This window comes from Cinclus cinclus, chromosome 20, assembly GCF_963662255.1.
Source record: "Cinclus cinclus chromosome 20, bCinCin1.1, whole genome shotgun sequence".
NCBI classification, from domain to species: domain Eukaryota; kingdom Metazoa; phylum Chordata; class Aves; order Passeriformes; family Cinclidae; genus Cinclus; species Cinclus cinclus.
The window spans coordinates 4,360,523-4,388,119 of NC_085065.1; the positions used below are offsets into that span (position 1 = coordinate 4,360,523).

The following is a 27,597-nucleotide window of genomic DNA, read 5'->3' on the forward strand; positions in this document are numbered from 1 at the left end:
AGTCAAGAAAATGTGGGTCTTATCCTGAATTAATTTGCAGCTATTTCATTTATGATCCTTTTTTTTAATCAAAGGAACAGCTATCTTAGATATTGTGCAGTAAGTAAACAACTTATTTTAAGTTCACTTTCCTTTCAAAAAAGTCTTTGTGTGGAAGACAGGTTGAGAGGATATAGTACAGAAGGCAATCTCTCCTGTAATTACTGAGGAGTGAAAACATCTCTGCCTGCCCAATGAATTTGGGTGTTACAAAAGAGTGGGCTAGCTGGCCAGTAATTGCAGTTTGTGTTGGAGCTTGAGACTCAGAGTCTGCTGTGGTTTGGGCTGGAATCTGCTGGCTGTGCTGTGAGAAGGACGGGATGTGCAGTCATGCAAGGGACAGGTAAGGTAAGGAGATGCTGTGTGAAGGATGGTCAGGGTGAGGTGGCTGGGAAAGGGACAGGTTGGGGTTTAGCCTGTCCCCAGAGAGGAGAGAAGGAGTCAGAGCTGTGTGGAGCTGCCTGTAAGAAAAGGAGTCAGAGTTGTCAGGGAGAAATACACTGAAAGAAGGAATGAGAAGTTTCTAATAAAGGACTGGTAGTGATGCCAGTCCAGTCTGTCTTGACATAGTAACTGCAACAGCTTTGAATATTGTTTTAGGCTGTGAGGGAACTTCTTTGTCCAAAATCTTGTTGGTTCACAGACTAGTCTGAGTTGGAAGGGACTCAGAAGGATCATCAAGTCCAGCTCTTAAGTGAATGGCCCATTTGGGATCAAACCCAAAATCCTGGCATTATTAACATCTGTTCTGACAACTCAGCTGATTTCAGGTTGTGTCTCTGCAAAACCAGTGGGGTTTTGGACCTCTGCTTCTGTGTATTGTGATCTCTGGGATGCTGTTGGGTACTAACTGTGCCATAGCATCAAAACCATGGACATGTACAGTGGGTGCACAAATGCTTGGAAAAGGATGCTGTTTCTCCTAAAAAGACATCAAAGCATTTTGAGGTCAGAGGGTCACAACAACAGATACAGTTCTGGTTTGGCACTCTTGGAACAGAGCGTTCTAAGATGCTCTGCCTTTTAGAGGAAACTCATTTCCAGATTTTTCAGAGGCTTTGGAACATTGCCACAGATGCTGGAGCTGCCAAAGTGTATTTCTTGCAAGACAGTGCTTGGCTGCATTCCACACAGTAATTTTCCAAACTGTGGTATTGGCAGCAATATAAAAACAAAATTCAGCTATGGAAGAGAGGTGCTTTATTCCCACTTCTGGTGTCCCCAGACAAGATTACTGTTTCAGGGTGATTCAGCCAATATCTGCAGCTCTAAAGAGGTTGACAGTGAAATAGAGCACACGTACAAATTGTGCGTGATCTTGTCTTGTAGGGAGAGCAACTTCTTGGCAGACTTCAAAATAACTCTCCCACCACTTTAAAAAAAAAAAGTCATAAGAGAAGCTGCCTAATACTTGGAAAGGTGACTGGATCATGCTGGAGTGATTGAATGAGGGAGTTTTGGGTAGCTACACGGCTGCTGGTCCTGGCACAGGCTCCTGGCAGCAGGGGCTGCTCTCTGTGCCACAGCTGCTGGGTTGGGCCTTGTTGCCTTGTGATGTTCAAGATCACCTTAATTTCTTCCACCCATCCATTTAATTGTGATGTCAGGTAGTTTTGGTGGAGGAAGCGTTATGGTATCAAGATGACGCAGACTCATCCAGCGCCCTGTGGAATTCTGGAGCAGGGGACATCAGACCATTTCCATGTTCATCAGAAGAAAAGCTGGTGAAATATTTGTGCCCTGGCAATGGGGTCCTGCCCAGCACAGCTGCCCTTTGTGGCTCTGCAGCCCTGGGACTGAGGATTGCAGACCTAAAGGGAGCCTACAAGGGAGGTGGAGAGGGATCTTTTACAAGCATATGCAGTGACAGGGCAAGGGGGGATGGCTTCAGACTCATGGAGTAGCTTTAGATGAGATTAGGAGGAAGTTGTTTTGCTCTGTGGGTGGTGAAGCTCTGGCACAGGTTTCCCAGAGAAGCTGTGGCTGCCCTATCCCTGGAAGTGTCCAAGGCCAGGGCTGGATGGGATTCTGGACAACCTGGTGTGGTGCAATGTGTCCCTAGGGGATGGGACTAGATCTTTAACTGCACCTCTAAGTTCCTTTCCAACCCAACCCCTTCTGAGACCCCATGTGCCCAGAGCATGAGGGATCCCTGAGCTGTGCTACCCTGTGGAACACTGAAGAGTAGCTCCTATAGCAGAGGAAGCTCACCCCTGAGCTGCATCTCTGGTACTGGCCATGGCCTTGAAGCCAAAGAACTTCGGTCAAATGTTGGACTTTGTAATTTTGGAGAGCTTTTCTAACCTTAATGATTCTATGATTCTAAGCAAAAGATCAAAATTGTCTACAGTCCTTCTATCCTTGGGGTTAAGAAATTGATCTCTTCTCTCATTCCTGCCCTTGGTTGCTCTTCTGCCTCCAGGGCAGCTCCTGGAAGTAGAGACTTCCTCATGAGGTATCCCTGGCCTTAGCACAAGCTCTTTCTGCCTGCAGCATCTTGGGTAGCTGTTGATTCCTTTTGCAGTAATTCACTGGTGCCAAGATAGAAGAGATGTGGCTACGTGGCTTTTTTCACAGTAGCCTCTTTTGTCACTCTTCTGAGCAAAGCTGAATGTGTATGGTCAAATTCGTAGGGTGACTTTTTAACCAAAGCCAGAAAGCAGCTTTGGTTTTTCTTGTGGCGCCTGACTGGCGAATGGCTTGGCAAAAAAAAGAAAGCATTTTATTACTTTATAATGGCTCTCATTAACCATTGGGGTTATCCTTTTTATGTTCCAGCCATAAATTTCCTCATGTTCTTAACGTACCAGATTAGCAGGGGATTTCCTCACAACACGGAAACGAAGGTTCTGTAGATAAGTGAGATTTGGAAGCTGAATTCTGTGACAAAGCACACTGAAATCAACAGTTTTATGGGACAAAGACTGAGACAAGATCCCCGTGCTGCCTTATTACTTTCAATTTCTCAGTTTCCTGGAACATGAAATAAGTTCTAGAAGATATTCAAGTTGATTGAAACTAAATGGAAAAGAAGCCGAAAACACTACTTGTAATCATGCATATAGCTAAGAAAAACTGAGGTTCTTCTATGTCCATAGTATTTGACTTCATATTCTGGTTCATTTATCATGTTGAGTTTCTGGGTGCAATTCTGGTTAAAGTTAACATTGCTAATTCTGGATTCAACTAGAAGGGATTTTGTGCTGTCAGGATGGATCAAAGTATAAGATTGCTTGGCCATAGGAGAAAGTTCATGTTGGAAGTTGAAATGAAGCCTTGTTCAGCAATGAGGTTTCTGGGATTATTGCAATATAAATGCAATTTAATTAATGAGAAGGAGAAACTCCTTATGAAGACATGAATTATTAATAACGTTTTTTCTATTTATCACACAGTTTATAGTCAAAGGATGGAGTGCAAATTGTATGAACTAAAACTTATTCAAGCAGATTTTGGGTACAGAAGATCTTTGCCTATTCCTGGTAATTCTAAATTAGGCAGCCTATGTTACCCCTGAATTTCTGCCCTGTGTTTGAAGAAGGCAGATGCTGAAGAATTTGGTATCACTTAGAGGAAACACTGTAAAGGAAAAATCATGTTATGTCAGGGCCAGGGAAATTCAATGTTGTGTCTCTGTGGAAGAAGCGAATCTGAAACAACTTGTATAGTTTGGGATTACCAAATCCTCTTCTTGGGGACTAATCCTTTCTGTGAAAAATGAATCGAGACGAAAGAAAAATGAAGATGTTGAGTCATAGTCTCAGAATACTGATACCTTTAGTGCTGCCAGCTTGCACTAGAACAGCTGCTATTTAGGTTGGCTGGCTTTGAGTGAAGGCTTCAGTCCTGTTAGCAATTCCTCCAACCAAGCAATCTTCTGGAAGCCCCAAAACTCCCCCAAAGTGTTTTGTTTTGTTTTTTTTTTTCTGCTACATTCTGTAACTGCAGCTGGTTTCCTTGTGCTAATTCACATCACAAGGTGTTAAGGCAGTCCTGGCTGAGCAGCTCAGCCCAGCCCATGGCACCCAGTGAGACTCTGCTGCTTGAGGTTGCTTTAGAGTGTGGATTTGGTGGGAGTGGTCCTGGGGACTGGTTGGGACTGGCACAAGTGTTTGTTTGGAGTGTAACCCCCCTGTGAAGTCACTGCCAGACACACTGTGCTGAGAGCCAGGGCAGGTGACTACAGGGAAATAAAACTTCAGAACCTGGGGCTTACTGCAAGAGTGGCTACTTCACCCTGTGCTTCATTTCTGGAAATGATTACCCACTTCATGACTAACTGTTGTCAATACGCAACTTCTCTAGAGGTGTAGAAAACTTATTTTCATGCTGGGGGTGATCCTTCCAGGCCAGGGCAGACCCTGCCTGAAGGAAGGGCACAAGGTAAATGGAACAAGGGGTTTTGTTGCAGGCTTTGTTGTTGGCTTGTTTGGTTTTGGCTGTGTTTGTTGTCGTGGTGGTTTGGTTTATTTTTAAGGCAATGTCTCCAATTTAATGTCCTGAGCCTGAAAATGGTGGACAAATGTCCCAGTTTTGGAGCATTTTTCTAACACTCAGCTACTGCCCTCAGCTGGAACTGTGAGAGCAAAGCAAGCCACCCACATTCAGTGGAAGGGCAGTGTGGGTGTACAGTGCAGAAATTTAATTGAAGGTTGATCAGATCTGTGTGATGTCTGCTAAATAAACCCCTGAAACTGAATTTTCCTAAAGGTCAGCCTCCACATTTTCACTACAGGTGCTGCTGTGCTCAGCATAAGCCAAGCACGTGAATCCTTCCAGGAATACTCCTTTTCTCCCGGAACAAAATCTGCAAGCAGAAACTTGTGGTTTGGACTGTCTGTGCTGTGAATCACATAATAAAAATAGAGATGAAAACACGATAAAACAGTGACATGGTTAAAGCATAGACTATGGACTGGGAGGAAATATTGCTGTTCTTAGATCCAGCTACAGTTTGTGGCAGCCCAGGGCTGGGACTGCTGCTTGTGACTGCCTGGGGGACAGCTTGCATAGGGTAACAAAAAAAAAAAGGTTATTCTGTCTGTCAAGGGTAGAGGCCAAGTCAAGGCAAAGTAATTAAAGAGTTCTGTGGAGAGAGATGAAGGGAAGAAGGGAAAGGAGAGGGTCAAGCGCTCTCCCGATCACTTCTCTGTTGTAATTTCTGCTGCATTTGCTGAGAGTTAAAATCTGCTTGGATAGTTTGATTTGTCTCCTTGCCACCCCAAGACACCCCAACCAAAAAAAAAAAAAAAAAAGAGAGAGAAGAAAGCAGCAGATCTTGCCCTTGGCTGTACCCTGTGCTTACAGACCCTGAACTTCCAACAGACCCTGGGAGCCTTGCATGGCCAGGGAGTGCCAGAGTGGGGAGCAGATCTCAAACCCAGGCACTTCACATTGCTGCTGCAGCCCCTAGGGGGACAAGGTGACTGCCAGGTACTTCCAAGCAGGCTCCTGGGAAGTTTCTGGGAGTGTGTTTGGTTTTTTCCATGCTTTCCAACTGCAGTTGTGCAGTTACAGCACGTGTTTGCCTTGTTCTTTGGCATTGCTGACTCTCGATCCAGAGGTGAAAGTGAAAATTACAGTTTATGACAATGGTTTTTTTAAAGGTGGGAGGAGCCAGTGAAATGCCCTTTCTTCTGAGATCCCATAGACTTCTGCATTCCCTCTGGAAGAGGAGCTGAATAAACTGGGATTTGGAAAGGTTGCACAGGTGCTGGGATCAGGGAAGGGAAGAGGCATGAAGGCTTCCTTGGACACAAACAGCTTCTGAGGTACTGTCTTCTTCTTTAGAGGGTCCTGTCTTCCACCCTGTTCTCTTATGTATTCTTGCTCTCTTGTTCTGAAGCTCCCTCTGCAATGGCTTGTTGAAGCTGTGGATACCAACTGCAGTCATATTTTCACTCAGGAATGAGGTGCTTTATCCCCTCGCATGATTTAATTTTCTTTTGTTTATTGGCTTTTGTTGCAAAGGCTTATTAAGAGTTGTATACAGCAGACCAGTGAGGGAAAAGTGATAAAGAAAGTGATACCAAAATTATTTTATGTAAATACTTCTCCTTCTCTGGGAAAACACTTAGAGTAGAAAATAAAATCTATAGGATCTTTCGAAGTTCCTTGAGTTTTATTCTGTTTCTGCCTTTCTTCCTTCAGTAGTATTATTTTCTCCAAATTGACTGCAATGTAAGCCTTGTCCATGAGACCCTCAGGATGCCAAATAAATCTTTTAGAGCTTATGGTGTCTTGTTTCACCAAGCTTGTTCTGACCATAAACTCACAGCCTAAATTGCTCTTAAAGCTACAGAGCCCAGGGTATGTGGCTGGAAGAGGGAAAAGGGGTGGGAAAATGTGGTGTTTTTACAGCTGGAGAACAGCACTGAATTCTGTGTGTCCATGACTTTGGTAATGGTTAGTTGGAGAGGGGATGAGATGTGAACCCTGGGGCAGCAGCTCTGCTCTGCTGGTTCATGGGGGGTTTGGGGGGACTCTGCTTTGGTCACTTTGGGGGTCCCCACTGAACCTGTTCAAGAGGCTGAGAAAGCCTGAGGACACACACTGGAAAGGCAGTGACCTTGTTTTCTTGTGCTGGAGTAGGAGGAAATGTGGGTCAGACCATTCCAGTTCATAGGATTTTATATTTGAGAGAGAACCTTTGCTCTGCTCAAAGTGATGCCATTGCATTAGAGACTGATTTTTTTTTCTTCTTTTGGCAAACACTGGAGGTATTTATTGTCTTGTTTGTTATGACACTATGGGGAGAAGGAAAAGCCCGAGAGTTTCAGGTAGTAATGTTTTCTCAACTAGATCCTTTCAAAAACAAACCAGAGGACCTCGTTAGGGCTCTGCTTAGATTTCCTGTCAAATCCACTTTTCTGCTGCTCTTGATGTCAGCTGGGTTGGTTTGTGAGCCAGGTCTGACCTGGGGGAAGCTGGGTGTGAGTGGCTGGTGTTTGCTGAAGGAACTCCACCTCTTCTTTTTTGTTCCTTTATTCACCTACTTCTTGTTCCTGATCTGCTTTTAGGGTCTGGCTTTACTCTATTACAGCTCTGTAGGAAACTTCAGAAGCTCTGACAAGTAAAAGTTTGGATTACTTTGGAAAAGTAATGCGAAAAAAACTCGATGAAAAATCTTTTCTGTCCAAAGAATGTGTTTCACTTTAGATTTGAATGTTTTATTGAATTAAGTTTAAAACTGATGGCACGAGCTAGCCAAGACAGCTGGAGAGTCTCCAAATTTTAAGACAGATCAGTGAGGGAGAACAGATTTGTTGGACAGTGTTCTGGCTGTTAAAAAAGAAGAGAAGAAGGGGAGGAGGCGGGAATGTCACCAGAGAGAAGAGGAAGGGAGATGTCCCTTGACCAGAATGAGGAGAGGGGCAAGAAGACCACACAAGAGAGGACCAAATGAATGAGGATACAAGGTACAGACCTCAGGCTGAAAACTACTGGGGGAAACCCAAATCTTAACCTCTGGGCAAATAACTCTGCCAGATGTGCTGCAGCTGTTCTGTGTAGCAAACATGCCCTGGGGTATAAATCCTCTGGAGGCATTTAAAAGACAAGAAGAGGCACTTAGGGACATGATCTAAGTGGTGGATTTGGCAGTGCTGTGTTAACAGCTGGACTTGGTGGTCTTGAGGGTCTTTTCCAAACTTATGATTCTATGATTCCAAGACTGATGTCAATCCCTTGGAACTCTGCTCATCTGCAGTGTAGAAAGGACAGGCATTGTTAAAGTAATGTGTGTAATATGAATGATCAGAAAAAAATAATTAAAAAGACAGGATCAATTTTTATTTTTTTTATGTGTGGGAAGAGTATGAGAAGAGATTGCTGTTAATACTTGGTGGGTTCAGAGGAAATCCAGGACTGTCCAGGTGAGCAGGAACTCTGTGCATAAAGCAAATGGCTCCCTCATGGGGAGGTGGAAGAGCACAGATCACTCCTTGGAAGGTGTGGATGGAGCAGTGCCAGGAGCCTGGCTCTGCCCAGCATTCACAGAATCACCAGGTTGGAAGAGATCTCCAAGATCGAGTCCAGCCCATGCCCATGGCACTGAGTGCCACATCCAGTCTTTTTTTAAACACATCCAGGGATGGTGACTCCACCACCTCCCCGGAAAGACCATTCCACAACTTTCATATACTTTCCACAAAAATTTTCTCCTAATATCTAACCTATATTTCCCTTGGTGTAACTTAAGTCTGTGTCCTCTGGTTCTCTCAGTTGCTGCCTGGTGAAGGAGACCAACCCCCATGTGACTACAGCCACCTTTCAGGGAGCTGTGGAGAGTGATAAGGTCACCTCTGAGTCATTTTTTCTCCAGGAGAACAACCCGGCTGAACAACCCCAGCTCCCTCAGCTGCTCCTAGCAGGGTTTGTGTTCCAAGCCCCTCACCAGCCTCGTTGCCTCCTCTGGACGTGCTTGAGCGTCCTTCCTAATCTGAGGGGACAGAACTGAACAGTGCACTCAAGGTGTGCCCTCAGCAGTGCTGAGCACAGGGGAAGAAGGACCTCCCTGCTCCTGCTGGCCTCACCATTCCTGATCCAGGCCAGGGGCCATTGGTCAACTTGGCCACCAGGGCACAGTGCTGGCTCATGTTCAGCGGGCTGCTGACCAGTGCTCCCAGTCCCTTTCTGCCTGGGCACTGTCAACCCCCACTGTCCCTGGACTTTAATGTTGCAGGGAGTTATTGTGGCCAAAATTCCCTGGATTTGTATCCTGCATAGGGGTGTAGAGAACCTGAGGTGTGCCAGGTTTTATTCCACAGGAAATTTTGCTGCTGGTTTCAAGAACTGTGCCTACTGTCAGCTGGAATGGGTGTGTCCTGTAGATTGTGATCTCCTCGATCACCAGTTTCTGGGAAGTGGGGTGGAATTGTCAGCAGTTCTAGATCAGCACAGGCGATGAGAGATAATAATTAATTTCTGTTGTATGTATAGTGTATAATTAATTTTGGAAATTCCCTCAAAGTGCTTTTCAGGTAGTGACAGCAAAAAAGTTGTTTTAATGAAAGCTGTTGATGAAAAGCTCCCAGGACAAAGCATTTTGTGTTTTGTAGGGCTAGTTTGGTGAGGAAAGTTAGGTGAATTTTCTAGATTTTTTTTCTAATTTGGCAAATATTATAATAAAACATACATCACAAAGTTATGACAGTTCTATATAAATTGTTGAAAAAAAACCTCTGGCTAATTCCAAGGATGTCTTGAAAAGAAATACCAAGCTATTGTTTGTTCATTTGACTTGAAAAGATATTTCCCATCAATCTCCTAAATTAAAAATAGAATTTGATGAGACAGTAAATATTTCATTTTATGCTGAATGAATGTTTCGCTTCGCCTAATCCATCTTCCTCGCTTAAATTTCTGCTGTGTTTTGGAAGTGAGAGCAAAGGAAGCTGACATTTGCTGCCCCCACTGAGGGGTGTGAGCTGGAGCAGTGCCTGGAGGAGCCCAGAGGATGTGGGCACAGCAACAGGCTCAGGAGGGATTTCCCTCTCCCCGCAGAAGGTCCTTGTGTCTTCTTCTGCTGTGGTGGAGCCAGAGGTGGGAAGGGCTGTGAGTCTGGCCCTTGCAGGTGCAGTAGCAGCTGAGCAGTGTGAGGGCTCCTCTGCCTCGCTCCCATGGCTGTGACTGGGCTGGGAGCAGCTGTCTGGTGTTTGGTCTGTGACCTGGGGTCTTTTTGTCTGGACAAAGAGAGCACAGACACTGGATGCTGGGCACTGCCTTTAATTCCCCGCAGGGAGAAGACTGAGGGAGGAACCTGCTGAGCCTGCCCTGGCCCTGTGGAGGATCTGGGAGAGCTGCAGCCCCGCTGGACCTGAGCCCCCCGGGCAGCCCCATGGATTGTCCCCACCTCTGGCACTTGGCTTTCCTGCTCCTGGCTCTTGCTGCTCCCCATCCCAGTGAGTCTCTGTGTTTGAGCTCGGTGCTTTTCCCTGCACGTCCATAGCTCACAACACCTCTGACCTGTTAGGAGAAACGGGTTTTACCCAGCTGGGCCTGGGTAAAACCAAGACCACAAAACCTCAGAGGTGAGAAGAGGAATCAAGGAAGTGAGGGTGGATGTGTTTGACCTGTCACAATCACCTCTTTTGGGAGGGGTGACTGTTTGGGTCTGTCTGCTGTCAGATGAGGTGACTCCTCTCCCAAAGGACTGACTCTTTCCAGCAGAGTCTGAGGGGGGACACCTGGGACACTGCACCCAGAGTGGGCAATGGGCAGCTCAGATCTGAACCTCAGTGGTCTTGGGATCTCCAGGGTGTTGGAGGGACACCCGGCGGGATCGTGACAAGGACTTTGGGAAGGAGAGAGGACAAGAACAGATGAGCTCAGCAAGAGAAACATCTTGCAGCTTACTTCCCAAGCTGCCAGCTTTCCACCTCAATAGGCAGTGGAAGCAGTGGGGGAAATCTATTGTGTTTCTACCCCAAAAATTATCCTGGGAACTGGCCCCAATACTGTATAAAATTTGCCCATTAGCAGACAATGTCTCCAAAGCCATGACTGAGCCTGTCTACCAAAACCCATCTGTACTCAGATGCTAAACTTCTGGATAGAAAATGGGTACAAAATGTTTCTTTTCTCTTTTTTCTGATTTAGGTATTGCCATGTCCATGGTTGGCCCTGCTGAGGGGAAAGAAGACTATTCTACAGATGTGACAGTCTACTTCTGTAAGGGCTGTAACAGTTGCAAGTGCAGGAATTTGCAAAATGATTTTGAAGAGTTTGAAAAAATCGCTGCCACACAAAACAAGATATTTTCAGATGGAATAATAGAGTTGGAGACCAATAGAACACACACCACTGTTTGCTTTGAAGAACCAAGTTTCTGTATCAAGGGACGTTATGGCATCTTGTGGCAGAGAGCTGGGGGATCAGGTCTTGCGTGTGGCATCCTGAATTCTGGAGGTATGGTGTGCTGGGAGCCTGGTTATTAACTGATGAAAACACATTTCTAGGTAGGAAACTGAACTGTTCTCTCTTTGGGCAGATAGCAAAGCTTATGAGTGAATAAAGTGGAATGAATGGGTTTCTTCTGTGAAAAATAGTCCTAATTAATTCACAAAAGTAAATTCAGTCGTTTCAGGTCAAACACTGCTTAAAACTGCAGTAGGAGAGGTTCAGATAAACAGGTGTTACTCTGATTTATAAAGATGGGTTTTTATTTTAGATTTTTTTTGGCAACAGCAATTCCCATGGAGAAATTCAGTGCCATGTTGCAATGTGTGAGTCCCACCTGCTTCAGCCAGAACACACCCAGACCCAGGTCCAGCCTCAAGAGCTGCTCTGTGCTGCTCTTCTGTCCAATTCAATAAACAGCCAGGAGCATCTTTCCAATGTCCTCACAAAACTGCCAAAGTCAGGGATTCAAACACGTGTCAGTACATGGAGCAAGTGGCTCCAGGAGGGAAGAACTTCCTCACGGTGGCTCAGGTTGTAGGAGTGTGACTTAGCTGAGCTCCATGCAAGTCAGGGACAATTCTGTCTGTAGTTGCTTCCCTGAAAGCAGCTTTTATCACCTCTCCTGTTGGAGTTAGAGCATTCCTTCTAATTTTCTTGCTGACAGAAGAAGACAAAGAAAAAGAGTTCCCCCCTTTGTATGCCTTTGTTTAGCCTAACAGTTTCACCTGTATTTATTTTTCTGGCTACTATAAAACATTTCTGCCCTGTATTTATGCTCACCACTTGAAAATATCTACATGCTGGCCGTGCTGTGTAAAACTTTGGTGACACTAAAGCCTTCACAGTGCAATCTGGAAATTGCTGTAGACAGGGATGCCTGTACCCCTTGAGAGGGGAAGGGGTGGGTGTATAGGTGAAGGTGGGAGGAAGTTTTCCAGGTTCCCTTAGAAGAAGAATAAGCTCTATAATGGCACACTGGGGTGTAGGATTAGTAGGAGCTGCACTCCAGGGTCTTAGAGATTTACTCATCTTCTTGACTTGCTTGTTCCTCTTCTTTGATTCCTGTGGGTAAAAGGCAGCTAGAAAAAAATTTTGAACAGATTTTTATTGCATAAAGGTAATGATAAGCTTTTTACAGATGTTTTGTTATTCTTAGTTGCATGTGAAAGCTTTCCTACCTTCTTCAAATATTTCCATTCCTGATTCCCAGAACAACTCATTGTCTCTGGTGAGAAGGAGATCTAATGACAATGTTTGATTTGGACTGTTAGGAAATGAAACATCTCCAACTCATAGCAATCATAGCAATCTCCAACACTTTGTGCAACATGATCCACGTTTTAAATTTGCCAACCTCTTCAACAGCTTTAGCGCTTCACTGAAGATCTTCTACATGATCCATATTTATAATCAACACTTTTTTACCTTTCCTCGTTGTCAGAAAATCATACAGGTGACATCAGTACTGAGAAGAATAATATTTGCTGTGAAGCAGAGACAGATAACAAGAAATACAACCCTACCCTGAAGTGCTTCTACACTCAAAAGTCACATCCAGAACTGACCACTCCACCAGCTGGCATCCCTGGTGAGGGAATTCTAGGTTAATCTCCTCTTGTGTTTGTTTGCCTTTTGCTTTGAGAGGGGTTTGTCCAGACAGCTTGATGTGAACAGAGCTTTACATGGGCAGGGAGATGTCCTGTACATTCAAACCTTGAATCCACACATGCTGCAGCCATCCAGTCTCAGACTTTGCCTTGGCAAATGGACATGCCCCCTCCTGGACCGAGATGTCTACAGGCTCAGGATCCTGTAATTATACAGTGACAGACACAGGGATGCTGAGGGAAGAAATCCCTGTCATCTTCATTAGGTCATGGACAAAATGTTTTTTAAAACTAGTAGAAGTGGCTTTCCTTATTTGACCACTTCATTAAAGATGGGTCTCATATCACTTGTTGGTTATTTCAGATAAGATTGGTGCTCAAAGATTGGTGCTCTATTGTGGTGGGGTGATAAGAATTTGCTTTCAATGTTGATAAAGTGAGCATTATGCCAGGTATCTTCTGTAAGATATGATGAGCCAGAAGCTCTTTGCTTCCTGATTCATCAGTCCCTTCTCTCTTTATCAGATGGGGCCAGTTCCTTTGTGTGGTCTTTACAAGGCAGGTCGTGGCTTGGCACTCCTGCTTGCTTCACTTGGATGCTCTGTTTTCTTCTACTCTGCAGGTAATCCTGAATTTCTCACCAGCAAAAAGAGCAGCACTGGCATCTTGTTTGCATTCCTGTTTGTTGGGGTTTGCATAGGATGGGGCACCATGTATTACTGCTTGCGGCTGCGGCGTGGCCAAGGTACAGTCTGACAAATTGTGTGTTCTCTGTGGGTCCCACACATGCAAGTGGAAGAGTTTTCCCCATAAAGAGTTTTCCTCCTGGATGTCATCTCCATTGTGTCGTTTGTGCAGTTCTGAATGATCTTCACTGGGTTGACAGCTGGAATCTGCCAGTTTCTTTGGTGTCTTCACAGATTTTGTTTTTTATTTTTTTTCATTTCTGCAGCTCTTAGGCAAGACAGACAGTCTCCTGACAGAGAAAATCTTGCACTAGATGGATAACCATCTACAAGGGAAGAAACCTCACCGCCACCAGCATCCTCCTCCTCTCTCAGCATGTACAGCAACCGTCTGAACACAGACTGATTTTCCATGAGAACCTCTGCTCTTGCATTCACAAATAGTCGTGTTTTCACAAGTTTACTTTCACCACATCCACACCCTCTCCGACTCTTGTGCAGCTCCAGCCTTTGTGAGCAGCACAGGCAGCACCAGGAGCCCCCATCCTCTGCTGGTGCTTGGCTGCAGACAGCAGGGCACCCCAGGGTGTGTGGCTGGCTCAGCAGCACAGGCTGAAAGCAGCTGAATTCTCTCACTGGCTGCAAGTGTCAACTGCTCTGAATTGCTTCCCAAGCCCTCTGCATGGCTTTCACTTGGTAATGCCAGCAGCTCCCAGGTGTGTGCAGTTTTTAAGTTCTCAGGTCATCTCTGGATTCTCCAGAGCCTTTTGCACAGCCGGCTGGTTGTTTGAACTGGAAGAGTTTGTTTTATTTGAAGCAAGATCTGATTTTGCCCCCACGTGGAGGCTGAGGACACGTCAGTGTGTTTGTTGCTGTGCAGGGGTGGGTGGGAGGCTGTGTCCAGCTCCCTCAGGAATGGCCTTGGGTCACAGAGGTCTTGGCCTCCCCCCAGACTGAACACAACTCTGGCATCAATCTTCCTGACAAATGAGGCAAGTTTAGACAGTGTGCAATGAATCCAGCCCCTCAGGGATCCCATTGGGTTACTGGTATCCATTCCCACCTGAGCTGAAAAAACCCTCATCTTTTGTATGGGATGGAATTCAGTATGAGAGTGTTGAGCAGAAATCAGTGGCAGCACATGTGAAACAGCAAATCCCTGAAGCCGCGTCAGTGATTGCTGAGTCATTTTTCATTGGTTCAGTTCCCCATAAACCAGCAGCTGAAACTTCCAGCAAGAAATCCCAAAGGGTGTAGGATGTGGTTTCCATCTTGAACTAGGCTACAGTCAAATCAAAGAGGAAAGGTTCTTAATGTAAAAGATCCAAATAATTTTAATGATTAATTTTTAGAAAGATAGACGTGCCTCTGTACTTAAATTTACCTTTTGTTTGGCAAAGGAGACCAATGCTTTTAATAGGTTGGAGCGGATTTTTTTCCCCAATCAGGGCTTCACCCTCACACTTTTAACTCAGTTCTCAGCTGATTAGATGCAAATTTTCTGCTTTAATGTGGTGGAATTCAATCAAATGTTCCTGAAGGGTTGCCAATCCAAGTATTCCAGGGGCTGCTTGGTATTTATGGAGTTTGTGGTATGGATGATCCAGTTGTCAGCTGTATTTTGTCATGAAGAATGTTATTATTACTTAATAAAACAAAACTACGGTTCCTGTGGAAAGGCCAGACTGTGACTGAACGATGAAATAGAAGGAAAAAGACTTGGCCTCTTTATGTTGCATCTTGTCATAATTGCACTTGCATTTTTTTTCCCCTCTACAGAACTGCTGGAAGCTTTTGACAGAGTAGAGGTGTTTAAGAGGAGTGAGGAAGGTTTTCTTTGGAAATTACATTGTATTAACTTGAGGTGTTCAGGTGCAATGATGTGCAGATTTCATTTCTACTCTGTACCAGCAGTGGGGGGCAGAGAGCTGGACATGTTTTGAGAGGAAAAGTGATATGGGCCCCTCAGTGAGATCTGTGAGGAAACACAAGTCACAGACTGATCTTTATGTCTCTCTCTTTCCTTCACATCTCTTATTTCTTAGGTTGATTCTGCAGATTGTGACATTTGGGGACATCTCTACCAGCTGTTCCATTTTGTCCCTTTGGAGCTGTGTTGTGCTGGTGCACTCCATAGGTGCCACATCTCAGGAAAAGCAGTGAGAACTGTCTTGAAAAATCAGCAGTGTTGGCCCTCAGCAAGCGCATTTCTCTATTGCATATGCACAGAGGGGTGGATAATTTTAATCACAGGAGCATGGAATGGTTTGTGTTGGAAGTGATCTAAAAGATCATCTTATTTTGTCTTATGCTTAAAAATGAGAAACAATACTAAGAGGGCTGGCTCGCCAAAAGGCATCATTTGATAGCTGTTCTTTCATTGGAGGTGTCGTAATAAACCTTTATTTTCAACACTGGCTGCTCATTGTGTGGTGATGCATCCTCTGCTTTCCAGGCTGGGCCTTGATCTGAGAAATGCCCCTCTCTTGACCCAATGAAGTGTTGTGAAAAACGAGGCCCTTAGAGCTCTCCTGGACCAGTGACCTGTCTCTGAATGGGGCCTCTTCCCCCGGGGTCTCTCCTGTTTGCTGCTCTTGGTGGATCCGCAAACAACGATGGATCCTGGGCTGATCCTCCACTGCTCCCCCGGGGAGACACAAAAGCATCAAGAGTGAGCATTTCCCCATGTCTGAGGGGAATTTCTCACAGGTACCTTGCACTGACCCTCTATGTGTGTGTGCAGATGCTTTGACATGGGAGAAATGCTGCTCCCTTTGATGTCTGAGAACGTGAGTGTCTTGGCTTGCCACAGAGGATGTGACCAAAATGATGTATTCTATTGCCATCTTTTGAAAGCAAGAGGGGCAGTGATCTTTATCTCCATGGGAGATATCTCCTGTTAATGGGTAATCTGTTAAAAGCCAGGTGGGGCAGTATTCTTTATTTTTGCCATGACCCATCTTTTCTCCCGGAAGATATCTCCTGCTAATGGGCCATTGAGTCCCACTGCATGACTGATGAAATCCCATCATCCCACTGGGAGATGCTCCACCCACGGGAAGGAGCCAAACATTTCCTTCCTAGATAAAATCTGAGATTTGGGACATCAGAGCAGCCTTTTTCCAATGGATTCCAGAGGAGAAACTGATCCTTCTACATCATCATCATCACTGGAGTTTTGGAGGAAAACCACACCCTTCTACAGGACCACTGCATCAACAGAACCACATCTGTTGCTGCAGGAAGACTGCAGCCACCATTTAGTGGGACTGCTGCCAACACCCTGGCTGACTGATGGGGTGTCAGGTTGTCTTCTGACTCTGTCGTTGTTTGGGGTTTGTTCTTTATAATACCGTATTTCTATTTTTGTTTTACCTAGTAAAGACTTGTTCTTCTTATTCCCACACCTTTGCCTGAGAACCCCTTAATTTCAAAATTAGAATGATTTGGAGGGAGGGGGTTGACATTTTCCATTTCACAGAGAGGCTCCTGCCCTTCTTAGCAGAGGTCAGTCTTTCAAGCATTAAACACCGAGATGTCTGAGCAAGTTAGGCCTCTAAGTAAGTTTAAGAAAAGCGTGGCTAAGAGTTATTCCTCTACTGAATTATTAAATTGTATGTTATGAACTAGGTTCAATGCTTTTAAGTGTTATTCCTTTGCTACATTCTTACATTGAAGGTATGATTTCTGTTGACTTTCAGTGTTAAGGTTTTAGGTCATTTCCTTTTTATCCTTGCCCTCACTGTCCTTTTGTCACATACATCTAAGCGCACACACACACACACACACACACACACACACACACACACAGAGAGAGAGAGAGAGTTCTCAGTTCACTTCTGCTTTGACTGACTGGATTTTGTTTGTTGCTTGTTTTTTCCTCAGTGCGTCTTATCCGTCCGGTCAGCAGTAGGGTGAGCCTTGCCAACAAACTCCGTTGTGCTGGTGTTTAATGTCAAATCTGGCTTTTACTGATCCCCTTGCTGGTGATGTTTTAAGAGATATCAACCACTGTGAACAGGTTTTTCCCGTTTAATCCCTCTGTTCCTCGCTATTCATTGCACAAGTACTTCTTGTTCAGTTTCTTTGGATATTGGAGTCAGTGGAGAACTCCAAGGATCTCATTGTACATTTGTATGCCTTTGTTTCTCAGTAGAGACTGGACATACACCTTCTGCAACCCTCTTCCAAACAATCTATATTATCCAGTTGCCTGACGTTATTAAATGTTAAAAAAAATGGAAAAAATAACAAAAAGGTGTATTTTCTTCTATTCTCTGCCACTTTTTCTTACCTTAGCATTTCTGATTTGGATCTGACACCAGCTCCACTTATCAGCGTAATTGTAGTGAAGTTTGTATTTTGAGAACCAGTCAGATCATCCTGGGAATCTACAGAGAGAACGAAATTTTCTGTGTGAGTCAGAGCAGACACGTTTTCTGCCAAGGCCTTTGGAGCTTGGGAAGGTGCTGAGTTGCTGAGGTCAATGGGCATGAAAGGCACCACAGTTGCCAGGGCAGCCAAGGAATGACATGTCCAGCATAGGGAAACTGAGGTCCAGCCTTACAGAGTGGTTCTGCTGGTGGAGGAGTTGGTTTTGAAACCCACATTGATATGAACAGGCCAAGGGAAACTCTGATATTCCAATTTCAACTGGATTTCTTATTTTTAGACAAAGCAAGTGAGCAGTGAAGAGAACATCTGTCAGTGCTTGGGAAGGAGACTCCATCAACATATCTTGCTCAGTGAATGCTTCAGAAAATGAACATTTAATTGCTGGGCAACTCTTTTTTTCTCAGCGGTCCAGCTGGCTAAGATGTGGAGTTAGTAAATGACCATTAATGTTTCCGTTAAATGCTTGGGTTCTTTTCTAGTCTAGTGAGTTCAGGGGTTCCTGCTGAGCCCCTCACAGCTGCCCAAGGACTGCTCTTGCTCAGAGCAGCCAAAGATGCAGAGAGCTCTGACAGCACCAGCACAGGCACTTCCAGTTCCCGTGAGGAGATCCCTGAGATGGGTGCTGGAGTGTGGCAGTGCATGCACAGGGCTCCCTCCTTGTTGTGCAAAAGCAGGGGTTCAGCTCACCAACAGGGAGTGCAGTGCATTGCCTTTCCCCAGTTGCTGGCTGTTCTTTGAGACCTCTTGCAGTGAAGGACCAGGATCAGCAGGTGATGCCCAAGAGAAAAAGGGTAGGTGTGGACTCACGAGGCAGGGGCTGTTGTCTCCCACATGGGGTGCTGTGTGCTGAGGTACCTTGGACTGGGTTGCATAACTGCTGTCACTGTCACAGCCCTCTGTGCCTGCTGTGACAGGGGAGTGGCACTGGTGTTTTCTCCCTTATCTGCGCGTCAGAGGATATCTGGCGCCATGTGCTTGGAGATGACATCATGCACTGGGCTTCTGTTGGTTTCTTTAGGAACTGATTGACATGAAGAGTGCCCTGCCAGGCATGTTCTCCTTCTCTAAGAGCAAGTTGATTTTCCAGGAGGAGCCCCAGGTTGTTTCAGATGGCAGGGAAGGGTGCAGTGGGTGGTGGGTCAGCTCAGGGTGAGATCAGCAGCTCAGCCCATGAGATGTTTGCTCCCATGGCTGCTTTTAGTCCCTGTGAATCTGCAGCAATCCCAACTGTTGTGACTGTCCCAGGTGTGTTTGGAACAGAAGCTGCCTGTGAAGCCCCTGTTAAAAAGCTTTTACTGAGAGCCAGGGTGGAAGAGAGTGGTCTGGTGAATGGGTGAACTGTGGGCTGGGAGGAAACTTTGCTATTCTTAGATCCAGCTACAGTTCATGGCAGCCCAGGGCTGGGACTGCTGCTTGTGACTGCCTGGGGAACAGCTTGCATAGGGTGACAATTGAAAAATAAAATTTGTGTTTTGTGCTTCAAGGGCAAAGGTAGAGTCCAAAGGCGGAGGCCAAGTCAAGGCAAAGAAATCTTATGGCTCTGTGAAGAGAGATGGAGTTGAAGGGAAGAAGGGAAAGGAGAGGGTCAAGCGCTCTCCCGATCACTTCTCTGTTGTAATTTCTGCTGCATTTGCTGAGAGTTAAAATCTGCTTGGATAGTTTGATTTGTCTCCTTGCCACCCCAAGACACCCCAACCAAAAAAAAAAAAAAAAAGAGAGAGAAGAAAGCAGCAGATCTTGCCCTTGGCTGTACCCTGTGCTTACAGACCCTGAACTTCCAACAGACCCTGGGAGCCTTGCATGGCCAGGGAGTGCCAGAGTGGGGAGCAGATCTCAAACCCAGGCACTTCACATTGCTGCTGCAGCCCCTAGGGGGACAGGGTGACTGCCAGGTACTTCCAAGCAGGCTCCTGGGAAGTTTCTGGGAGTGTGTTTGGCTTTTTCCATGCTTTCCCTCCTGCAGTTGTATCACACATCAGCACGGATTTGCCTGGTGTGCAGTGTTTCGTGACACTGCTGACCTTCACTCTACATCCAATTCTGGGTAATTAGGCACTCATTACAGCTAATTACATTTAAGAAGGGAGGAGCCAGTATCCTGCTTCCAGGACCCCAGTAACTTTCTTTTCTGCTGGTCAGGGCTTTGGAAGAGGATCTGAATAAATTGGGATTTGTAAGGCTGCACAGGCACTGGGGAAAAATAAGGAAGAGGCATGAAGACTTTGTTGGGCACAAACGATGTATGAGATGGTCGCACTGTCTTCTTTAAGTGCTCCTGCCTTAGAACCTGTCTCTTCCCTTCGCAATTGTTCCTCTTTTGGCTTGCTAAGTAGACGTGTAGAATATAACTGGCTTTATGTGTTGCAAGTTTAATTCTCAGTTTGAGCGTAGTTTGCTATGATGGAAAAAACTTCATTGTCTTTGTAAAGATTGGAATTATTTATTGTCTTGGCTTTGAAATGAAGTTAAGGGACAAGGAGAAGCCTGAAATATTCCGGTAATGATGTTTCCTCAAGTAGATCCTTTTAGTGACAAGATCAAAAGATCTTGTTAGGGTTCTACAGATCTCCTGTCAAATCCTCTTTCTGCTGCTGGTGCTGTCTCTGGGTTGGTTTGTGGGTCAGGTCTGCCCTGGGGGGAAGCTGGGTGTGAGTGGCTGGTGTGTGCTGAAGGAACTCCAGCTCCTCCTGCTTGGGAATTATTCACATTGTCACCGCCAAGATGCAGATCAAATCTGTTGGTTTGTGTGAAGGGCTTGTGTAATAACTGAGGGTTTTTCTGAAGTAAGGGAGCATCTCTCATCTCCTTTCTCCTTACAAAACCAAGACCTTTGCATCTGCAGCCACCAATCTAAGCCTGTGGGGGTCTTAGCAAACTGAACTGATTATACCAAGCCCCTGCATTTCCAGGGAGGCCACAACTGAGGGACAGCTGCCTGACCTTGGCACTGTGAAGAGCAAATTCTTGGTTGCCTTCAGAGGGGAGGTAGATGTCCCCACTAGACACCTCATTACTGCCATGCGCGGCTGGGGGCTGCTCAGCAGCAGCAAAAAAGTATGATTTAAGTACAAAGAGAGTGCCCTTCCCCCCCCCCCACCCATGACTATCACTGTTATACAAAGGCAAAAACAAAGCTCTGCTAACTTCTGTCAGCAGACAGCTCAGGTAGCTGGCAGGCAACAGCCCAACCTGCGGCTTACGACTCTTTCCTCAGAACTTTAACTCATTAGTCAGATTGAGGGAACAGCTAAAAAAACCTTTGAAAATGCTGTGGATGTTGGGTCTCCCAAATGCATCCCTCTTCCTTCTGCTTCTCCCATGCTTGCCTGCACAGGATGGTACGTACAACATCGAAGCTCTTACTTTTCTTACATTTCAGTATTTTCTTTTCTAAATTATATTTCTCTTAGACATGCAACATTCTCTGTTTCATTTTTCTGCCTTTGCTTCTGATGTAGCTTCTTTCAGGTGTTTCCCATTTGATCTCTATTCCTTGCTATTCATTGCACAAGTACTCCCCGTTCAGTTTCTTTGGATATTGGGGTCATTGGAGAAATCCAAGGGTCTCATTATACATTTGCATACCTTTGTTTGTTAAAATGGATTGGACATACACCTTCTACAGCATTCTTCCTCTGTTGAACCTGAGAATCTGTACTATCCAGTTGCCTGATGTTATTAAATGCCACTTTACAAAGACAAGTGTGTTTCCTTACATTTTCTTACTCTTTCTTACTTTAGCATTTCCCAGTTTAGATCTGAAACCAATGAACAGGGTAATTTTAGTGAGACTTGTATTTTGAGAACCAGTCAGATCATCCTGGGAATCTACAGAGAGAATTAAATTTTCTGTGTGAGTCAGAGCAGACACGTTTTTTGCCTTTGGAGCTTGGGAAGGTGCTGAGTTGCTGAGGTCAATGGGCATGAAAGGCACTACAGGTGCCAGGGCAGCCAAGAAGTGACATGTCCAGCCTTACAGAGTGGTTCTGCTGGTGGAGGAGTTGGTTTTTGAACCCACATTGATATGAGCAAACCAAGAGGAACCCTGGTATTCCAATTTCAATTGCATTTCTTATTTTTAGGTGGAGGAAATGAGCAGTCAACAGACGTTATCAGTGCTTGGGAAGGAGACTCCGTCAGCATAACTTGCCCAATGAATGGTTCACAAAATCAAGTGGGGATATATTTGAGAGCTATCAGACAGCGTCGCAATGTGATATATTTTTCCAAGGAGCAATCTCAAAAATGTGATCACGCCTTTGATAATCGCAGCAAGTGTTCAAAGGAAGGGGAGAATCTCAGGATAACCCTGCACAGGTTGAAGCAATCTGATTCTGAAATCTACCTATGCTCTGAGATTGTTAAAATCAATGACTATGCCAAAGAACTATATGGGAAGACAACCGTAGTATTGGTCAAAGGTATTGCAATTCCACCTTTTATGTAATGAATTAGTAAATACAGTAAATAGTAAATATATTTTAAATCAAAGATTGGAAGAAGACATAATGGGAGGGCGAGTCTAGCAGAACTTCTGTGTCTGCTTAGGTCAAGCACAGATTTCAAGGAATGCGTGGGTTTGCTCCCTGAAACAATGAAGAAAACACATGAGATAGTATGGTACCAAAAAAAAAACCCAAATAATCCTAGAAGATTGCTTTGTGACTCATTAATGCTAACTACGGATTTTCACAGGAGTTACAGGTTGCTGCAGCAGTTTGGAAACAGTGAGGTCCCACAGCTCTTTCCAAAACAACCTGTCAAACCTTTTTAAACAGTTAGCAGAGCAAAGAGGGGGTTTTTTGGTAGCAGCTGTTTTTGTAAATCTCTTTTGTTTTTACTAATTCTTCTTAAATGACAAATGGTAATAATTGGGAAGCTGGTGTTAGGCAGGGTCAAGCTGGACATGAGTGGGTGAAGGTGTTTTTCTCTTGTTAGTGAGGAGTTGCTGAATGAGCAGAAGTGCTTCTTTTGGCAGGAGTTTCTGGTTGTGGGAACAATTTTTCTTCTTCTTCTTTTTCTTCTTCATTAGGAGAGGGTTGAGTCCACGCTATTCTTTGGCAGTTTATTCTTCCATGTACCTGTCCTTCCAATGAGACCTTCTAACCTAAAACCTCTTTTCCAAAGCTTACATGTTTTTTCCTTTTCTGTCCCCAAGGAATGTGAAATCTAATTCATTGCTGATCACCAATAGTAATTTATATCCATGAAGGATATCATCTCCTCCCTTGGGCTTCTCCTTTCAAACTTCTCGGCTGTGTTTTCCCAAATGAATCACATCTTGTTTATTGTGTATTTTCTCTCCAAATTATTTAATTGCTTTATATCTCTGTTTGATTTTGATCATCATCTCTGGAATTATTACAACCTTCCCTTTACAGACATGATAAATTCTGTCGTCACTCCCTTGTACACTTTAAAGATAATGCTAAAGGAACAAGTCCTGTCCTCAGAGGAACTCAGTGGAATGTCTTCCTGGCTGAGCAGTGATCATTAATAACCACTTCATTCTCATAGACCATTTTCAGCATTGATGGAACACACAGTGTATGGTTTGATCCAGACCAATAATCCCCAGATCTCGCTATGGCTTTATCTCACTTGAGAAAGCACGCAATGGTGCATGGCTCCAGGACGTGCTGATCAGACTGCATTCCCTTAGAGGAGGTCAGGATTTATGATGTTTTAGGTAGACGCAGACCCTTTCCAAAGAGTAAACCTGTTGGTCAGTCCTACTTTCAGATCCTGAGGCAGGAAGATATGCCAGGGTGTACTAAAATACATCCTTCTTGTCAAAGCCTATGTAAGGCATGTTTAAAAGTTCATTTTATCTATATTTCTATGGTCTGTCCTTTCTGTCTGTTCTGCACCCTTGCTCCCCAGTTAAAATGCACTGTGTTAAGCAGTGATAACCACTAATTTCTCTTTTTTTAGCTAAATCCAGCAGGGCTCTGGAGCAGTCGCCTCTCTATGCCAACCCTGAGCGAGGCCAGTCTGTCAGCATCACCTGTGTGTTGAACAGCTCACCTGAAGTCCAGAAGTTCTACTTGTTCAGGGCTCATGTGCAGCCTGGCACAGTTCTGTCTGTGTCAAATCTGAGCGTGTCACAGGTTTCCCCTGCCTTTGGGAATCGCTTGGAGTATTCAAGGGAAGGAAATAGAACTGTGATAACTCTACACAACCTACAGGAAGAGGACAGTGATAACTACATCTGTGCTGAGGACGTGATGGATTCCCCTCTGAGCTCAGCGAGTGGCACCATGGTGCTGGTTAAAGGTACGACCCTTTTGCTTGTTTAATCATAAATATCTATTGTGTTGTGGACAGCAAGCTTTTGGAACTTTAGTCAGGAAAGTTTGGAGAGTGGGCTCAGGCTCCTTTGTGCCCTGCTGAGCTCAGACACAGAAACAGACTCTGTGTTCCCACCTGTCTTGTACAACCAGAGGGGAATTCAGACATTGCCATAATCCTGTTGCTTAGAAAAAGAAAAAAAAAATGGTCTAAACAAGGTAACAAACACTTCACTGTGTGCAATCTGTCTGTTTTAGGATATGAATAAGTACTTTCAGCACCAATTCTTTGACTTTAGCGTGACATAAACAGCTTTTAGAAACAATTCCCTCTAGCAAGTCTCGTGTTTTAAAATAAATCACACTGGGGAGCACAAAGTAAGTACTGGGGCATTTGCTTCAAGTACCACAGACTACAGCAGAGATGTTCTCACCTACCCTTGTTACACACTGAGCACGCTGTGCTGCAAAGAGAGGGTTTGATTTTTCTGTGCTCCAAAGATGAGTTTTTTATTTTTCTGCAGGATGGTGCTGTACCCATTTGCTAAGCTGAAGTCAGAACCAGCAAAAGAGGGTTTGATTTTGGTCTTACTGGTGCAATTTAACCTTGTGCACTGAGCTTTGCTGAGGCCTTTGTAAAATAAGGTTTACAAAGACCCTAAGTGTCCCAAACAATTTTCCTGTAGTCTCCAAAGGCAACTGTGGTGTTATTCTGTGCCACCACCCACAACTGGGGCAATGACTCAGTAAAGTGAGGTGGGGGAAATGACAGTAGTCCAACAAAGCAGGGGTGTAATTATTAATTAGTGTGTTATTAATATATGGATTAATTGAGGTTTTAGAGAGTTGAAACCCTTCCCACCAGCATTATTCTGCTCAGTGCGTTTCATAGCACAGCATCCTCCTGCTCCTGTCCATACCTCTCAGCAGCCTGGCTCTTGGATAATTCAGAGCCCTCAGGGTTGCAGCAACACTGCAGGAAAACATTTTCTGCTCCCATTAGGAGTGTGTGGTCCTATCAGTGGTGTGGAAGCTGCCTTTGTGGAGTGCTCCTTGCTGACCCACCTGCAGCCACCCTCAGCCTCTGGAAGAGCACAGGGAATTCCAGTGAGAATATTAATGGCATTACAAGTGTGGCTCTGTAGATGTTGATGTCTGAATTTTTGGTTAACCTGCAAAATTATTTTTTTCAGAATAAAAATAAAATTCTGCCTCTTCTCATTTATAATAGTACTTCTGTAATTTTAAATGAAGGAGGGGAGAAGGTGTGTGAGAAGAGCTCCTGGGGTTTTTATGCCCTTGTCGTGGTGATAGCTCTGCTGTTCTGTGCCCTGGTGTGCTGCACCTTGTACCATGTGGATGTAAGTACACTGTCACCACAGCAAAACTGGACCTGGTGGAGCAAACTGGTATTATTTTTAATAGTGCATGAGTTAAGAAAACATCTGATAAATCTCAGGAATTGTGGCTTCTTATTGCGCTCCTATTTGCCCTTGTTTAATATCTTCCAGCTGTAAACTCCTGGCAACTAATGCAGTGTCTTATATTTCTGTAACCCTTTGTAAATGAGATATTGTTTGTCTTTTGATAACAAACCTCGAGTGAGCTGTGTGGTTGACACAGCCATGTGTTGTGTGTGTATCCCTGAACAAAGCCCCTCACTGTTCTGCTTCGCTTGCTTTTTTAAAATTATTTTGTGAATTGGGACTGGAGCTGTACATAGCAAGCTTGTAAGAGATGTAAGAGAATGCTTGGAGTGGGACACAAGGGCAACAAAAACTCATAAAATAGCCTGATGCTGAAAAGCAGTGCTGAGAGAAAAAGATTTGCCCCCTTCTGGGAAAAAAAAAGTTAATTTTTTTCCCTCACTGGGATTATTTCTATACATGTACTGCAGAAAGTGCCCAGATATTGTCTCTGACAGATCCTTCTGCTCCATGAAGATTACTGAAAATTTAGTGTATCATTCACAGTCTCATGTCTCATCCCTCCAAATGTGGATCCAGCACTGCTAAAAACCAGTAGTGTGACATAATTCTGTCAAAGCTCAGTGGGACCTGGTGTCCTGTGTTACCAGTAACAGTCTAAGAATGAGCCTTATTTGTTATTATTGTCATTTATTATTTATGTCAAAGCTACAGTTACATCCAACTCTTGAAGGAACTTTTTGTGAAATTGCATCAGACTCATAAAAGAAAGTTAAAAAAAATAAGCTGATAATTTCCACTTGGTCCTCTAAGACCTCACTGGGTCATGAGAGGAATTTTGAAAGTATTTTTCCTCTTCCAACAGACGATGTTGATGGATTCCTAAGATGCAAAATAACTCCTTGGTTGGGGCCTTTCCAGGCTCTGTTTTGAATGTCTGTTTTCTGCGTTTTGCAGGTGAAGAAATATTTCCGGAAGAAAAAGCCCAATGTGGTTTATGAAGACATGTCCTACAGCTCCAGACGGAGCACGCTGGTCAGAAGCAACAACTCTTCCTGAGGTGAATAAACCTCTGCCAGCTGGGACCATGTGTGCATTGACCACTCCCTTACAGGCTGCTCTCAGAGCTGCTTTAACCACCTCAACTGAACTTGCTACCACCAAGCTTCTTCAGTAGAAACAAAAACTTCATTTCCAAGGATGTTTCTACTTTTTCTCGGTGTGTTTTTTTTTTTTTTTTCTGTAATGTACGGAAAATATAGCAAAATGCAGGTCAGTGTGAAAAAGCAGCGTTTTGGGGCTAAATGCAACATAGGGGCTCGTTTCTTTGCTAAATAACCCTTTCTGGGAAGGTGGGATGGATGGGGAGGTCTGGTTCTGAGCTTTGCTGAGTGCCCAGGAGGAGCACAGGGGTCTGTTCAGTAGTTTGCAATGGATCCTCACAGGCATGGATCCCAGTTCTCTCACGGATCCTCAGAATCTTCCCAAGAGCTCAGGCAGCTAAAACTGCTCCAGAGTTACAGCAGGGAAATCTGTTTTGAAGAAACTTCAGAAACGTGGCAGGGTGAGATGCTGAGTCCATGTGGGCTCACCTGCTCTGAGGCCACGACAGTCCCACAAAAACACAGTCAAGTCCAGATTTTAGTTTGGTCCCATAAAAACACAGTCAACTCTAGATTTTAGTTTGGTCCTACAAAAATGCAGTCAAGTCTGGATTTTAATTTGGTCCTAGAAAAACACAGTCAAGTCTAGATTTTAATTTGGTCCTAGAAAAACACAATCAAGTCCAGATTTTAGTTTTGTCCTACAAAAACACAGTCCAGTCTAGATTTTAGTTTGGTCCTACAAAAACACAATCAAGTCTAGATTTTAATTTACTGCCCCTGTCAGAGCTCCTCATGTGACTGATGGGGGTCTTGATGTGGCTGAGGAGCAAAATGACTGAACTTGGGGTTCTGGGACAGCAGAGATGTTTGTGATGTGCTGGTGCTGTCCCAGCAGGATGTTTCTCCATCCCAGTGACTCCACACTGTAGGACACAAGGTGAAACAATCTGGGACAAAGCCAATACTTGCATTCCAACCTGGGCACAGGTGGGGTTGATTTAAAACCCCTTCTTATCAAAGGGATTTATCAAAACTCACATCAGGCAAGAAGAGGCTAAATTTAGTTTAATAACAGCTTCTGGAACAGGCGCCAGTGGGGAGCTGGGCCAAGGAAGGGCTTGGCCTCCTCCAGAGGTGTTCTGGTT

General features: G+C 44.6%; 1 protein-coding gene across 1 annotated transcript; it reads left to right on the top strand.

The window, feature by feature from the left end:
• The first annotated feature begins 13,259 nt into the window (after positions 1-13,259).
• LOC134052213 (uncharacterized) lies at positions 13,260-26,405 on the top strand. The gene is made up of 11 exons (XM_062506554.1): positions 13,260-13,293; positions 18,380-18,420; positions 18,648-18,756; positions 18,875-18,962; positions 19,114-19,243; positions 19,396-19,510; positions 19,593-19,673; positions 21,712-22,050; positions 23,564-23,905; positions 25,174-25,280; positions 26,304-26,405. Exons 1-11 carry the CDS (start codon positions 13,260-13,262, stop codon positions 26,403-26,405), a joined length of 1,488 nt encoding a protein of 495 aa, XP_062362538.1.
• The last annotated feature ends 1,192 nt before the right edge of the window (positions 26,406-27,597 follow it).

Coding starts and splice junctions, on each gene's coding strand:
- LOC134052213 (XM_062506554.1), top strand. CDS start 13,260: ATGTATTACTGCTTGCGGCTGCGGCGTGGCCAAG. Junction 19,511..19,592: donor GCAGCCCCTAGGGGGACAGG/GTGACTGCCAGG, acceptor TCCCTCCTGCAG/TTGTATCACACATCAGCACG. Junction 23,906..25,173: donor CACCATGGTGCTGGTTAAAG/GTACGACCCTTT, acceptor TTTTAAATGAAG/GAGGGGAGAAGGTGTGTGAG.